The following is a 17,028-nucleotide window of genomic DNA, read 5'->3' on the forward strand; positions in this document are numbered from 1 at the left end:
ACACATCTGAAGTTCCAAAGGCTTTTGTAACAGAATGTATAAAACGGAATGTGTAAAGCTCTGCTGTTATGCTGTCCAAATCATGCTGTAATGCTATTAACAGAATGTGTAATCTCATTTTGCAAGCTGGTTTGTCCAAAAAAAGGATATATCTCCATACAACTGACAAAGACCAACCACAAGTTTTGCAATGAAAAATCAGGAACATAACTTTTCATGTGCAAAACATCACTTTAAACCTTGGTAATGATTTAGTTATCAAAAAACTGGACAACATTACGAACATATATGGTCATATAATTGAGTATGACATACGTAACTTTAAAAAGCAGACATATATAATGTTATATAACGTTATATAACTATAATAACGTTATATACAGTGTACCTGAACATGGGAACAATCTGTGCAAAACTCATGTATACAAAATATTAAACTATTTATTTATCCATAATCCAAACGAAACAACTTCAATATTTAAACATGAATAAGGAAAAAAAAAAAAAACTAAAACCCTCCAACTTTATTCCAGTCTTCATCATAATCTCTCCTTTATTCTCATATTTGAATCCTTGCCTCATATATTGCTTGGCTCTTTGCATGTTCTTCGGTTGTGCTTTGAAGCCTTGTGACACCTCCCACATTTATTTGGCCTAGTATATGAATCTTCACCCCTTGAACGAATGCGTTTTACTTTGGGCCTACCTGCTGGCCTCCTGTTCCGTGGAGGGTTTATAACTCGCTCACCTCCATTTGTAAAATCAGGAATGTCACTCTCTACAACTGGATATATGGGTTCTTCATATGAACGACGATACGCATCAACAAGGTATAACGGATCCATGTGGTCCACCAAAGTTCCTTCCCCTCCGCAAGCTTTTATAATAACCGTTGCAGCATGCCTACAAATGAAACCGGTAGACTGCCATTTACCACAAGAGCACGTCCTTTCCTCAACAGACACTACCTTAGGGGGAAGACAACGCACCTCGTACAAACCACCCTTTGACATAATAATCCTCCACGACCTTCCTTTCTTGATAAATCGAGCTAACTTCTTATCCATATTCGGACAAATAACTGAATTCCATTTCATCGACTTTACTCTCCTATCTGCCATTTGCTTCATAATTTTGCGACGAAGTTCATCAACTAAATAAAAAACAGGCATTTCACGAGCTTTAAGAATCCAATTGTTAAACGACTCCACAGCACTAGAGCTCATCTCACCGTACCGTTGACCTTTAAAATACGCGTTACTCCAATGCTCTTTAGGGACACTCGCAATAAAGGTCCTAGCTTTATCCCCACCAAATTGGTAAAAATCTTCCTCCGCAGCTTTGTAAACCGACACCGATGAAGCATATGCACATTTGTTGAACAATTCTACGAGCCTGTTCCGAAAACCTTTTCTAAACCGACCAGGAAAGTGATCCTTCAAGTTAAACTGTAGGTGATAAAGACAGTATGCATGATGACAACCGGGAAACATAACAGGAATGTTGTTGACAAGACCTGCGTTACGATCAGTAATAAAGGTAACAGGACGAGTGGACAATGTACTCCTCAAAAGGCCAAGAAACCAAGTCCAATTAAGATCATTTTCAGCATCACAAATTGCATAAGCTATAGGGAATAAACCTGCACATGAATGATAAACGTATAACGTTATATGCGAACCTCTTTCACATAATAGAACATACAATGTTATATATTAAAAAATGTACAAATGAAATATAATATATAAGGACATAACATAAACAACGACAACAAACTTACATTGATTTGCATCTTTCCCTGTTGCAGCAAGGAGTGTTCCTTTGAATCTACCTTTCAAATGGGTGGCATCAAGACACAGAAAAGGCCGACAGTAATTGAAACCCTTGATACAAGCATCAAACGACACAAATAGCCGTGAAAACTCTTTGGTTACAGGATCAGATTCTAGCCTCAATACGCTACCCGGATTCGTAGCCCTTGCAGCTTCAACGTACCACCGAAGCCTATCGAATGAACCTTCATAATCTCCATACAATTCCTCCCTTGCCTTCTCCACACCTAACCAAGCATTATGATAGCACAAATCAAGACCATACTTGTCCGTAAACCAATCCTGCATGTCGATTGGAGAAGTCTTGGGTTTTTTCTCAACAATCCCAGCTATCTCATTCGCAACCAGACGGGATGACACACGCTTATGCTTATTGGTTCGGTATGTTGACCCACAATTATGATCATTATGACACTTTTTAATATGAAATGCACCATTGGTCCTATTTAAAATAGCATGCACCTTCCATTCACACCCTGTAATAACACAAACAGCCGTAACCCTAAGTAAATCATTTTTCACGAAACGATACATGAATCCATTCTCAATCGCGTATTTAGCCAACACAGCCCTGAACTCCTTCACACCTTTTGGAAACTCTTGTCCGACACCCTCTATCAAATTAGCCCAATCTTCAGTCAAATACCTAGTCTCAGTATGTTTACAATACTTTTCTTCGGGGTCCATTCCATCCACATATTCTACCTCATCATCAACAACTTCTTCAACATCATCCATTTCATCAATAGTACTACCAACAATTAACCGGCTACTAGGTTCATTCTCGTCAACCTTCGCATTTATGCGATCACAATTACTAAGCAAGAAAAGCATGTTCTCAAAATCAGATTCATTCTGAAGAACACAAAAACCATCCTCATAAGCATATGAAACAGAAAACCTCCCTACCGACAGATTCTTCCACCTATTACAAATGCTGCTTAAGACATCATTCAACCTACCACCACCCGATAACCTCACCGGAAAAATCTCCAACCCATACTTACAAATAAACATGACTGTTGAAACCATAACAACTGCACACGTAACAATACACAACAAAAAGAAAAACCGATAAATAATGTTATATATCAAAAAGAGAACAAAGTTTCAAACATATATGATCATATATTTCCGTATGTCATATGTAATTCGTAACTCTATGTACATTGTGATATAACGTTATATAATACCAATAACGTTATATCAGTTGCAAAAACGTTTTTCGTATGTCATATGTAATTCGTAACTCTATATACAATGTGATATAACGTTATATAATACCAATAACGTTATATCAGTTTCAAAAACGTTATATAAGAACACTAACGTTATATGCATAGTATCTGGAAAGGATAATATAGAAAGTTATATAACGTTATATAAGTAAAACTTTGTTATACTTACATATAATTATATAACGTTGTATATAGATACAGAGACTGAGAGAGAGACGACAGATAGAGACGAGAGAAATAGAGAGAGACAGAGACCACATAGAGAATGACATAGATACCCAAGAGAGAGATAGTGCCTACAACATAAACAGAGAGATACGATAGAGATAGAGAGAGAGAGTGAGAGAGATACCCGATATGGAGGGAGGCGATACTGCTTGGATCAATACAGGGAGACGACAGACGATCACCGGAGAAAGATTATGCGAGATCAATCGATTTTCACGAGACTCCTCTTTCTCCCTGTCGCTCTATTCAGCGTAACCGTTATTCCCCGAGATCTTTGCGTGAGTGATTTCAAACATAAGGTAAGATAATGGGGTAAACAGAAAAGATTTCAATTGGAGGGTAAATTTGTAAGTCATTATTTCCCTTTTAAAATGTAATGGACTTTATGCCTTATCAAATACATATTAGTGGACTTAGTGGGTTACAAATTTGATCAGTGGACCTAATGGGTTAGAAGTAGGCTATAGAGGACCCTAGGCCAATTTTTTATTATTTATATAGGTATTAAAAAGTTTAATCACACAAAGACCCTTGAACTTTATGAAATAATAAAACCAATAATCTATCTTTAAACACTTTGCATTTAGACCCCAAGTTTCTTGTATCTTCCATTTTAGTCCAAAATCTCAAACAACGAGCTTGAACAATCTATAAACAACAAAAGAACAAAATAAAATCAATTAATAAAAATAAATGAATAACAAATGTAGTTTGGAGGGCCAAAATATGTATATTTTAGCACTTATCACCTGCTTCATTTGGTGTTCTTTAAAACGTTCAACTTTGGATTGAAAAAGATACCCCGCAAGATATGAGACCCTATGGTCGCCGTTCACCCATGCGCAGCGGAGAATGAGTTTTGGACTCTCATTCCCCCGTTCACATGTCTCCGACAATGCGCGGGTTCGTCTGCGGTAAGTATTTTTCCAATCTAAAATTATCTTTTTCATTGTTTGAAAATAGAAGCAGTACCCGAACTGACCACGGTGTGCTAATCACGTCACGATCCTATCTATACAACTACTCACTCATTATAATGAAAGAAACAAAAAAAACCCTAATTTGAATCATGCTTTTATTACTAAAGAAAAGAAAAATAAACAAGAAATTAATACTAAGAAAACATAAGCGAATAACTTTTATAAAGAATTGAAATTAAAACGAGTTACCGAAGTGTAAGTAATGGAACAAAACTTCAAAATCCGAAAGAAAAAGAAATTCAAAAGAAAACTCTCCGAACAAAAGTGGCTGCCTAATCCGTTCATGTTTTTCGTCCCAAAACCTATTATATCCAAAAAAATGCCGCAGCCCCACTTTTTAAATAAAACCCTATCCTCCGTTGCCCGTCAGAGCCGTGGGCCACACTGGCTGCCGAGAATTGGCTTCCCTCGTTCCTTCACTGGGCCTCACCACTTAATCAACCATGGAGCATTAAACATTGGGCCTACCCACTTTGACTTGCAAGTTATGTTCGCCTGTACTCATGCCCATGTACCAGAGTACTTAAAGTTTAGTGCTAAACTCCTCATTCCATGTTGACTTCCAAATGGACTAGCTTGAAACACCGTTTAATATTTTCATGTTGCATATCCTTTTATAAAATTCTTCAAATACTTACAACACAAAAATTAAGCATTAAAATACCAAATAATAAAATAAAAAGACTTAGCAATGATAAATTAGGAGGTGCTAATGTGAACATTTACGCGCCTATCAATCTACAATTTGTATATCACAGTATTTTTTTATAATTCGTAGAAATTGATATCAGCATGCATTCGTAAGTTGTAAAAAAATTTATTGCTCATCTACCCAACATTAAAATTATGCATCCATCCTTAGACACAAATGACAGGTGAGGTTGACCTAAGTCATCAAGAAAAAAACAATTTGTGAGGATTGGGCTGGACAAAGAAATACTAGTACATATTTCTCGATCATCCTTAGCCACACAACGGAAAAGTTCATAATTCTTGGTCGCCTCTTTGAGTCGTGTCAATGTACAAAGGAAATTGTTCAAGATTTTAGACAGGGAGTGGTTGGCGGAGGGGGAGAAAGGGTGGTCGAATCTGGACCATCCAAAACACGTTTGGACGGCTCGAATGCGCTCTGAGTGCCGCCACGTGGTACTTTATTTGCACCCAAAAACTTCTTCTCATAGTTAAGAGTACAAAAGGTAAATTATTATGGAGTCCAGCTATAGGGACCGACGGGCCCCGTTGGAAAATAGTATCCACGACAGAGCCGGGCTGTCTTCGGCCACCAGATAACCAATCCGAGCCGTCCAAAAATTTAAAAAAAAAAAAAACGAGGGGACGAATCCGATGTGTATAGGGTGTTTGATCCAAATACTCTATTTTTCGTATATGCACATATACACGAAAAATAGGATATTTGGATCAAGCACCCTACACATATCGGATGCCATTGATTCTCACGTGGGCCCCCTCATTTTTTTATTTTAGAATTTTTGGACAGCTCGAATTGGCCGTCTGGTGACCGGAGATGGCCCGGCACTGCCATCAGTATGATTTCCCTACGAGACCTGTCGGTCCCTATAACTTTTCTGATTATTATGTATAATGGCAAGTCTAGTCTTCTAACTTTTTACACGAAGTGTGCGTAAGTAAAATAAAAAAAGATACCCAACTTGCTCCATACGTCCAATTTTTCAACAACGTTGGAGAGAAAAAAGTCTGACTAGCGGGGTCATGTACCACCACCGCTACGTCCTGTCATCACATGCCTCTTATTAGTGGGATCGGATCTGGTCAATTTGGTTACCGACCAGTTCGGTCAAGTTGGTGTATCCGAACCATTCAAAAGTATTTTGAATGGCCCAAATTTGAAGATGATGTTTTTGTGTGTTTTTTCTTTTAAACACCCTTTCAAATCTCGGCCATTAGTCCACAATACTTTTGGCAGCCCGGATGCACTAAATTGACCAAACTGGTTGGTAGAAAATTGAGGGGATCCACCCGGCTTAATGTCAATTTTACCTCCTAAACTGTTGTAATTTTGTTTATCTTGTCCCTAAACTATGAATTTCATCTACTTAATTAGTCCTTGAATTGATGTATGTGATTTCAGTATAGGTGGTCCAATTACACACCATGCACCGTCAAAATCAGTAATGCTGGAAACCTCAATTGATGGGCAAAATTGACATTTCATATGCTTGAAAACCTAATCCTTAATTTCTTACTTATCCTATAAAATGGCCTTTAAAGGATGTTCCTTATGTTTGCTAATTTTGGTCTACAATGAGCTACCTCTCCAAATAAACTCTGCTCTCCCAACACATTTGATAATTCTAAAGAAGCCTTCTGACTAGCCTTAAGTGGGACTATTGTCGCATAATAATGCAATTTTGCTTTTACAAGTATTTACCCTCAAACTAGGTAATGGTTTTAACTAGTCCATGGGAGCACATGTACATGCTCCTGAATTACCATAGCATGCTCTTTTTTATTCGAAATTGGACCCTAGCTTATTTGGATACTTTAGGAGCTAATTTTGGAAAGGCCATTGGAGATGCTCTTACCCTAGTTGGACAACATATGTCATACAACCAAACATCCACCTTCTTCAAGATACACATACACACATGGACACCATCTTACACAAGCCCGGCACCCTCCCGTCTTCCACCGTCAAACCAATCACCTTCTCCCACCACGGCTCTGTGATAAACCCACCCACCATTCCAATTCAAGTCCACAATACTACAATAGGAACCACAATTACGAACCAGCTGTGAAGATGATCCATTTCCTTTTTAAAATGGGATAATATGATGTCATATAAATTAGAATTTCAATGTCCACTTCACGGATAGGCATTCATAGATATCAATACACTAATCTTTGATATCAATACATTTGTATACATTATATAGCATACTCTTTTTATTCGAAATTCGACCCTAGCTTATTTGGATACTTTAGAGCATCCGCGTCAGACTCACCAAATTTTGGACCAAATTAATTCTCAAAAATCACTTTTTTACTTTAACTAGTCATTTTTTTAAATTACATAGAATCAGACTCTCTATTCTAACTGCACTATATTAAACTATTCATTTTTTCTATTTCTACTTTTTGAAATTATTTCTGTTTGGGCAAGAAAACCTTCATTTTTTTTGCGGGACCCATTTTTGGTCTTACAAAGATGAGTCAAATCGCAAGTGATTCTTTAAATATATTGTTATGGGTTCCTTAAAAAAATTAGCTCAATCCAATATCGATAGGGTTGTTTCAGAATTCGTAAGACACTTTACGAATTCTGAAACAGAACTTACTGGTATTGGATTGCGAAATTTTTTTTCAAGAACACATAAAAAATATTTTAAGAATGACTTACTATTTGAATCATTTTTATAGGACCCGTATTATTTCCCGCAAAAATGAAAAATTAAAATATCAATTTTTTTGTCCGGTACCAGGCCCTACCTTCTCAAGAAAAGCGTTAAGGTCACAGCTAAAACAATAAACTATTGAATAAAGGGTGAACAGTGCCTCGTGCATGGGGTGAGGCGATGAACTGTAGCAAAGTTACCCAATCTTTAGAATAACGAGCAAACAACCCAGTCTGATGCAACTCCACTTTTTTAGTTTTGCTCGTTACTTGAGTTTTAACGATAGAGTAGCAATCTTAGGAGCTAATTTAGGAGAGGCCATTGGAGATGCTCTTACCCTAGCTAGACAACGAAGCAGTCAGTCCCAGCGGGTAAGGAAACGAAGGGAATTACCCCATGCTTTCCCTATGGGCTGGTGGGCAGTGTTTTTCCTAGCATCTCCGATGCAAGTCACCCAAAATAGAGACCCAACCCAAATCTCTTTTTTCATCTTTATTTAATTTATAAACAAAATGCATATAGAAACTTTCACGGTTCATTCTCACTCCAATCACAAATCTCTATTTTCATATCTCATAACATATTCATAACTCTTATCACCCATGTTCCTTGTCCACCAAAAACCTTACCCGTCCGACAAACGACCCCTTATAGCACCCCTTTTATTGATGGATTTGGTGTGAAAAGAATTGAGGATTCACACCACTTTTCTACTGGAGTACTACTCCTACTATGCGACTACTTTTCAAAAGCCAAGTGGGAGCTAGGATGTGAATTGTGATGTTTCCTTGCCTCTCTAGCCTTCTTCGATTCTTCATTCACAATTGGTTTGGGTTTTTGAACTTCTCCAAAGGATCAAAAGATTCAAAAAAACACAACCCTAGGAGATAGTTGAAATTTTTAGTATAGAATGAGGTTTTTGTTAAAGGTTTGTTTCAGTTACTGGTAGTATGAGTTTTTGCATCTTCTTTACTTTTTTGTTATTAGGTTGTGGTCTTGTGTGCTTTCCCTCTTGAACAAGGTTGAAAATACTCGTACTCACATAACTTTTGGGTCACACATCAAGCGTTACAGTGAGATTCACAAATTATGCGAGTGTGGAGAATTGCATTAAAAGACAAAAATATCCCTAGTACTGTTGTTTCCTCTCCCTTTCTCCGTTACCATTCTTCATCACAAACAAAGCTCAAAAAAACCAAAAAAATCTAAAACCCATAATCAGAGAACATAGCGTAAACATACCATATTCTCTGGTGCAACAGATCTGGAGATCCAAACTTTGACTGCATAACCAAACACTTCTGCAGTAAAATGTTAAGAAGGGTAAATGCTTAAGTACCAAGATTAAAGTTGGTCAATGCCAAATTCATGAGCTACTTCGGCTTAAGAAAAACTCACGAGAACAGGAGCCCAGGGGGGTAGAACTGGAGATTCATTCCTCTAAATCATCATCGCAAGCTATTAAAACCAAATCATCATCCTCATCTTTGTAACTGATGTTATAAGTTCCAGCCTCGAGTGGCAGCCTCTTTTTCACTTCTTGTTCCAGCTCTACCTTTTGCAACGGTCGAGACAGCCGAAACGTTATTGCTGAACCTTCATACCTTGCCTTCAACTTCACACTTTTTGCATCAATAGTAGTTGAGACTTGATTAGAAGGCAGAAGCGTATCAGGATTCAATTGTGGGGTTTGCTCTTGGTGAACAATAACCGTGCAGGAGATTCGTTGGGGCGAGTTTGACTGATAAGCTCATATCCTAATTGGGTCGGATCCTAATTGTTCATGGTGTTTAGGATATTTTTTAATAAAAAATTATACCAACAAATCTGAGCTGGATGAAAAAAATGAACCAAACTAATCTGGGGGACACTAGACAGAATCCGACTTCGATCCTAATTTGGTCTGAATGCAAAGAAAAGAAAGGAGAACTTGAATTCTTTGAAGAGAATAAATTATATCCATCGCCGGTGTAAAACCTCACTTTTCCACCACCGCCTATTATGGGCCCCACCGAGTGTATTCCTGTGATCTGAACCGTTCATTTATTAAGACCCGCAATATAGAATTGCCGCGCAAAAAAATCAGTTTGATCGGAAGTACATAAATATATCAAATTTTGAATATTGGTTTATAAAATGGATGATCTTATTTCGGTCAATAGTAATAAAGATAAACTATCCATTTTACAAAGCAAAATTCAATTTTTGATACTCCTAACGATGTTCGATTAAGTTTTTTTTTTTACACGGATACACTACTATATGGGATTTACAAGATAAACGGTTCAAATTAATAATAAACACACGGTAGGACCAAAAAAGGTGATGGTGGAAAAGGAAAAAATTTGATGGTGTAGTCACGTACTATTATACTATATCTAACGTACAATTACCCGGCTCATAAAACATTTCACCAAACACTCAATCCGTAATTGCCTTGGTTCAGATAAAATAAATGGGCGGCCTTGTTGGTTTTAATTTGTAAGAGATTTGGCTTTAGCTAATGGTTCTGTCACAGTTTTTGGATCTCATATCAAGCGATACCGTGGGACTCATGAACTATTTGAGTGTGGAGAATTTCCATTATAAGACAAGCCTGTCGTTTGCGATGGAAAGAAAGATACCACTACTTTGCCTCTTTGTTGGACCGCCGGCGCGAACACAGTGGTCTCTAAAGTATCCCTAGCACTATTGTTACCTCTCCCTTTCCCCCTTAACATTCTTCAGCACAAACAAAGCTCAATAAAACAAAAAAATCCAAAACCGATAGTCGGAGAACATAATGTGACATATTCCATCTGAAGCACTAAACTTTGAAACTACAACAATAGAAACTCAAATACCAAGCACTTTTACAGTACTAAAGGAAGGGGAAATGATTAATTAAAAAGATTCAAATTGGTCAACACACAATTAATAAGCTACTTTGGCACAAGAAATACCTCAATTGAACTAGTGCCCAGCAGTGTAGAACTAGATATATAATTTTGTAAATCCTCATCGCAAAGTATACATACAATATCATTTTCCTCATCTTTGTACTTGATGTAATAAGTTCCAGACTTGAGTTTCAGTCTCTTTTCCACTTGTTGCTCTAGCTCTGCCATTTTCCAAGGCCAAGAAAGAGGAAACTTCACTATAATATCGTTTATGCATCTTACTTTTAAAATGACATTATTTGTGTCAACAATAGCTGCCAAGGCTTGATCAAAAGGCAAAATATCACAATTCAACAGTTGAATTCCCTCTTGATCAACAACTGCAGGAGATTCCTTACGGTAAGATTGACTAACAAGCTTGTTTTCCTGGCGAGGTGGCCATCTCTTGATACCATACTCCCGACAGGCTCGCTTGAACGTAGATCGGCTAACTGCAAAAAATAGGAATCAATAAGCTCAAATTTCTTCTACGGAGTAACTCCAACCTACCTCTACATTTTGTAGACTTCAACATTCTTATATCAAAAAGTAAATTCAGAGTGTATCACTATTCAACACGTTCTAAGTCGAACCACAAATTCCAATGTCTATCTGTACGTAGTCTCTACCTTCCAATGATTCAATCCTTCCTTGTCGAAATTCAAAATCCCTTCTTCAATGTATATGGGATATAATTTTCAAAGTAATTACTACACTAGATCCAAAAAGTAAGTAATTACCATACTGATCCAATGGTACCTACTTTTTTTTGATAGATTAGAAGTACATGGACAACGTTATACACATTTCTAACATAAATGGAGATTGAATCTCCATTTTCAGGGGTGAACATGGCTCGTATCAGTTCGGTTTTATGCTGAACTAAAAACCAAACCAAGTTGTGCGGATTGAATGTTTCAAGAATCATATTATCCAATGAAAATGACGAGCTAGACCAATCCAAACCATTTGACCATGATTCGGTTCCAGTTTTGAACCACTGTTACCTTTAAGTTTAGATATCATACGTACGAGTCATTTTTACCACTTACAAATCGCATTAGATGCTCAACACAAAAAACCCTTTTCAAAACGAGTTCCACTAATGGCCACCAAAAATTACTAAAATTCAGCATCCGTCCTCTATGAATTGACCATATGTTTAAATATGCATGAAGGTACTAATGTATCCATTTTTGAGCTCTTCAAATATGGAAACTCAAAATTGACGTCTCCATTTTGATGCTCCCAGCCACATAGAGCATGGTTGTAGCAAGATAGACTCTCAAATGTTTTGGTGGAGTTTTTGAGAGAAAAGCCTATCCAGTTGGAAACAACAAGCATACCAACAAGATTGAGATTTTCATTTGTTGAAGATTTGTATTTATAAGTACCTTCTAGATGCTTTGCAGCATCTTTAAGACGCATTCCCTTAGTTTGTAAGATATCCTCCTTTGCAATCGCAATTCTGACTCCAGTAGTTCTGTTCTTACCTCTCTCTCCTCTTGGGCTCTTTTCCTTCCATTTCCCATTCCCTGAACACCCATAATACAATTGTGCCTCTACCATTGCACCTTCCATTGTTCCCGCAACCTCCATTCCAATTGCCTCATCTTCATCATTGTCGAAACCCACATCAGGGTTCTCTTGTTGAGTTGTAGGCAAAAGCTGCGGCAGCAGAATTTCCTTTTCGAAAAAATTATTTGTGTCAACAGTAGCTTTCAAGGCTTGATTAGAAGGCACAATATCAGAAGTCAAGTGTGGGATTCCCTCTTGATCAACAACCGCGGGAGTTGCATTAGGGAGAGATTGCCTAATAAGCTTGTGTTCATTGTGAGGTGGCCATCTCTGGATACCATACTCCCGACAAGAACTCTTCAATTTAGTGATGCTAACTGTAATGAGGAAGAATTCAAAAGTTCAATATTAATTTTCTACCAAAGCAACTCCTACCCACATTTCCAATTTCGAGAGCCACAAAAAATATGTTGTTAAGAGTAAAAAGGAATTGCATTCAGAGAATAGCACGTTGACTACATAACCAGATTCTCAATTCTTATGCACGAAGGGTTTGTATGCACTTCTTTTTTTCGTATGTTCTTGTGTGTCTCCAAATATAGCATCTGAAATTGAGGTCTTCAATTGCAAGCTCCCAGACAGAGCATGATAGAAACTAAAAGGATTCATAGGTTTTAGTTGGAGAAACCTATGATTGAAGAAGTTTATGGTACTACGTAAATTGACAACAATTATATTCTTCTAAGTTATATGTATTGAAAGAGGATTCCACTTAATTAAAAGCTTGCGCTTACAGTTTTGAATGGGACAGAGTACCTCTATAGTCCTATGAATTTACCAAATAATATATAGGAATCTAAATGTATATGCGTATCTATAATTTTATTTTATTTTTGGAGAAAAGATTATTTGTTGATTAATGTAAAACTATATGCTGTAAAGCAATTGAACTTTGAATTCATGGATGACTCTATCAAAGAATAATTCCTAAAGTTGCCAATGTAAGTGAGGATGTTTTGGTTTTTGTTTAATTTGAACATATTATATTATTTAGATGATGAATGTTTGAAGGTATACTGTGTGAATCTATAAATTATTTTGAAATATGAAGGGACTTTCGTTAATTTCATTATCCGGGCATAAGTAATACTTTTGCTGCTAAACGAGAAGGGTGGTGTTTAAATGATGCCTTTAAAATCTCATAATGTTCGTATTTTTGGAGAATAATGATAAACCTTGTATTGCTCTACTATTTTTTAAGTATTTGTATTATTTTTTTGGAAGGTAACTTATCTACTTAATTTATATTTTGTTTGTAAAAGTTCATTAAGATCCTCAATTTTTATTTTTGCTTTAGAGCACCGAAAAGTTAGGCTGGCCATGACTAAGATCATGAGTTCAATTCTCGAAAATAGTCCCCCTGCTTGTAGAGGTGCTACCTCAACATTTTTCCAAGTCCTACACATGTAGAAGTTTGGAGCACTTGTACCCCCTTCTAACCTATCTAGTTGCGTAAAAATAACAAGAAAAAAATTGAGGTTTTTATTTCTTGGAGGAGTGTACATGTAAGTATGCGTACCTTTGAGATGCTTTGCAGCATCTTTACAACGCATTCCCTTGGTTTGTAAGATATTCTCCAGAGGAATGGCTATTCTAACTCCATTTGTTTTCTGGTTTCTTTTCTCCCCTCTTGGGTTCTTTTCCTTTGTTTTCCTTTTTTCCAAACACACGGAATTCAACCGAGCTTGATCTGCCAATACACATTCCCCTGTTCCCTCACTACCAGTTCCAACTGCCTCAATTTCATCATTCCCCGTGGCATTGCAGCGCACCAATCCAAAATCCTCACCTCGTTTTTCTTCTTGTGCTGTCGGTGGCAACTGTGGTGGCAATTTTGATCTGTTTCCATTTTCGAAGAGTCCAGGGAAACCAGTAAGATCAATCCATCCACTTTGCCTTCTTACCAGCTCATAAGCTGAGATGGCGTCCTCCACAGTTGTGAAACTGCCAATGTTGAGGCGATTACACCTGTAACGAGCCTCGGCCGCCCATTGGCCGCCGTGTCCCAGCCACAATCTTACGGAGTGCTTGACCGGACAAATAAGCAATGTTTCCGGAGTCGTAGGCGTGCCTTGACTGTCTCTGCGTTCCAGCCCGTTTATCATGCAAACTCCCCCTCCAAAGATCACATCCAACTCACCGCCCTTATTCTGAATTAGTTGCTGCGCGACGCCCACTACTTCAAAGACCGGCTGGTCAACCATGTCCTCGTCGTGTTGTTCCAACCAGTTAATCCGCCTTAATGTCATTTCGATGCCATCGGTGCGCAGCGTGAGCTCATGCACTATGGTATCCAGCAACGACTCCACAACTTCGGGCACCACGCCCGCCGCCCTTGCTGTTTGATACAAATCACCGAACTTGTTTACCACGTAAGATTTATAGCCATCGATCAGCAGGTCAACGATGTGCCTGCGTTCCACCGCGTTGAGCACATGCAACGCACCGCTCTTGGCCTCAATTATGTGCTGACAAGACAGCGCCAAGCTGATGTCCTGTATATTACTAGTAGAAACGAAAAAAACAGTAGGCATCTGCCGATACAGAGGGAAATATGTGGGCGACGGAGGGAAATAGAAACAGTTCATCATCTCCTTCTCGGATTCTTCTTCAAAACCCATATTCAATTCTTCAAAGCCCTGATTGTTCTTACGTAGCTGCTGCTGCAACAGCGCCGAGTCTCCGGCCAAGTACGGTGGCGGGTCGACGATGTGGTCGTGCTCTTGTTTTTGTGGCGGATCGTCCATGGATTGATTACACCCTTGATACTGCATGACCATTGAACTGGACGAGGGTAGAAAAGGCCGTGGTGGTGACGGAGTCAAGCGTAGAGGCGACCACCTAGGGGAAGGCAAGGGCGACAAATTCAAGAAGAAATCTTCACTAGCCATGTCCCACTCTCCACTGTTTGTAGGCGCAGAACCAATAGGAAGCAAATACACACACGAGATTGACAGAATACTTCGCCTAAATCAAAAGATGAAACAAGAGATTAAGAAAGCTGGAATTTGTTGCAAAAACCAAAGTATAAGAAGAGAAGCAGCAAAATTGAAAAAATGGGGATGCAGATCCTAATTCGGTACGAAACAAATTCTTTGAATCTGGGTTGTTGAATCCTAGACCTCTAATATAAGATCAAGCAATGGATGGATCGAGAGACAGAGATGACAGGGGGAGAAAGCGGGAGCGACTTTGTTCAGGAAAAACGAACGAGAGACTCCAAATGGTAAACAAAAATACTCTCTCCGTCCCATAATATTTGTCTGGTCCGCAAAACGGAGACGTAAAAATAATACAATTTTTGTAAGAAAAGTTGGAAAAAAATTCAACAATTTACTAGATCTTGACGAGTTCTTTTAACTTATGAAAAAAATTTGAATTTTTTCTTGAAAGAAATACATTATTTTATGGTCCTCATTTTGCGGACCGGACAAATATTATGGGACGGAGGGAATAGTTGACTACAGCAAAGATTCAAAAAGTCGGAGCAAATGAGACACACAGTGAATGACATGACCATAACAACAGTACTAATTTCTCTGAGTATATTCCGTGTTTCGGTACCACATGACCACGGGGTGTGGCTTACGTGGTATTCACAATCATTCACATACCGACAAATTGTGCAGCACGGACAATTCTCGAACTTCATTTTTTCAATTTTTCGCAATATACAATGTGTTCTTAAAACATACTCCCTCCGTTCAAATTAATTTGAAAGTCCAACTTTTCTTTTTTGGATGTTCCAAATTGATTGTCCACTTTCCAAAATTGACAACAATAAGTATCCTATTTTCCCTTTTTGCCCTCCTTGAAATTCAATTATTGATTTTGCAGCTTTTGATTTGCATTCAAATTTAAATTCCTTTCTTTGAGATTTTGTAGATGCCGCCAAGTTTGTTCCCAATATTACCTATAAATTGGAGATAATTTTGCCGCCTGACATCTCGGGATTTGGAAACAACTCGTACCAATTTAAATTGGTTAAAAAGTTACTGCAAAAAATTTGAGGGGCAAAAATGAAAAGTCCAAATTCTGTGCAAGTAATAATTTGCTTTTTTAAAAAGTTGGAATCCCGAAGTGGAACTCTCAAATTAAGGGCGCTGCTATTCGCAGCCCTATATTTACTCTCATAACCCGTTAAAAATTTTCAATTATACTCGACAGTTAGTTATCGAAATTGAGATATATTTTCAGCATCCAATTACCGAAATATAATATTTTTTTCAACAGATATTTACCGAAAATGCATGTTCGGCAGTTGTTTACTGAAAGTTGAACATATTTTCGACATGTAGTTACCGAAATATAATCTTGTTTTCAACAGCAATTTACCGAAATGTTATTTATGATTTTCAACAACCATTTACCGAAATGTAGTGGGCTACGGGAGAAAATAAAGGGCTGCGAATAGCGGCGCTCCAAATTAAAATGGAGAGAGTATAAAACAGTATGGGGTAAATTTCACTGATCTCCCCTGAAGTTTCTGACACGAACAGAAATCTCCCCTGAGGTTTCTGAAATAACACTGTCCTCCCCTCCTTTACCGGAAAATACCAAGGGACCCCATTTTCCATTAATTGGACGTTAGAAAACGGATGGAAAAGATTATTTCTCTCTCCATCCACTACTAAAACTAAACTAAACTCCCAACCAAATAAAATCATGTCATTGTACTATAATTTTTACAATACCTATACTATCCTCACCAGACTCTTTACCCCTCTTATTTAAAAAATATAAAATACAAATATCACTACACTTTGTACCCGTTTCACTTTGAAATTTTGTCCTTATTTAAAAGGATTCACATTTGTTAATCTTCTATCAAATTTTTATGAATTATTAGTTTGTCTCGATAAGAGGAATTGAAAAAG

At 37.7% G+C, this 17,028-nt stretch overlaps 1 protein-coding gene across 2 annotated transcripts in view; it reads right to left on the bottom strand.

The window, feature by feature from the left end:
• Positions 1-15,384, bottom strand: part of LOC131315517 (uncharacterized) — a 161,959-nt gene extending 146,575 nt beyond the window's left edge. For both annotated transcript variants that reach the window (XM_058344620.1, XM_058344621.1), the window contains exons 1-2: positions 13,671-15,384; positions 11,968-12,468 (exon numbers count right to left, since the gene is read on the bottom strand). In XM_058344620.1, coding sequence (XP_058200603.1) covers positions 11,968-12,468; positions 13,671-15,042 — 1,873 coding nt within the window. In that variant the 5' untranslated portion in view covers positions 15,043-15,384. The remainder of the gene's footprint in view (positions 1-11,967; positions 12,469-13,670) is intronic.
• Positions 15,385-17,028: the final 1,644 nt, after the last annotated feature.

Source organism: Rhododendron vialii, chromosome 2a (genome assembly GCF_030253575.1).
Source record: "Rhododendron vialii isolate Sample 1 chromosome 2a, ASM3025357v1".
Lineage (NCBI taxonomy): Eukaryota > Viridiplantae > Streptophyta > Magnoliopsida > Ericales > Ericaceae > Rhododendron > Rhododendron vialii.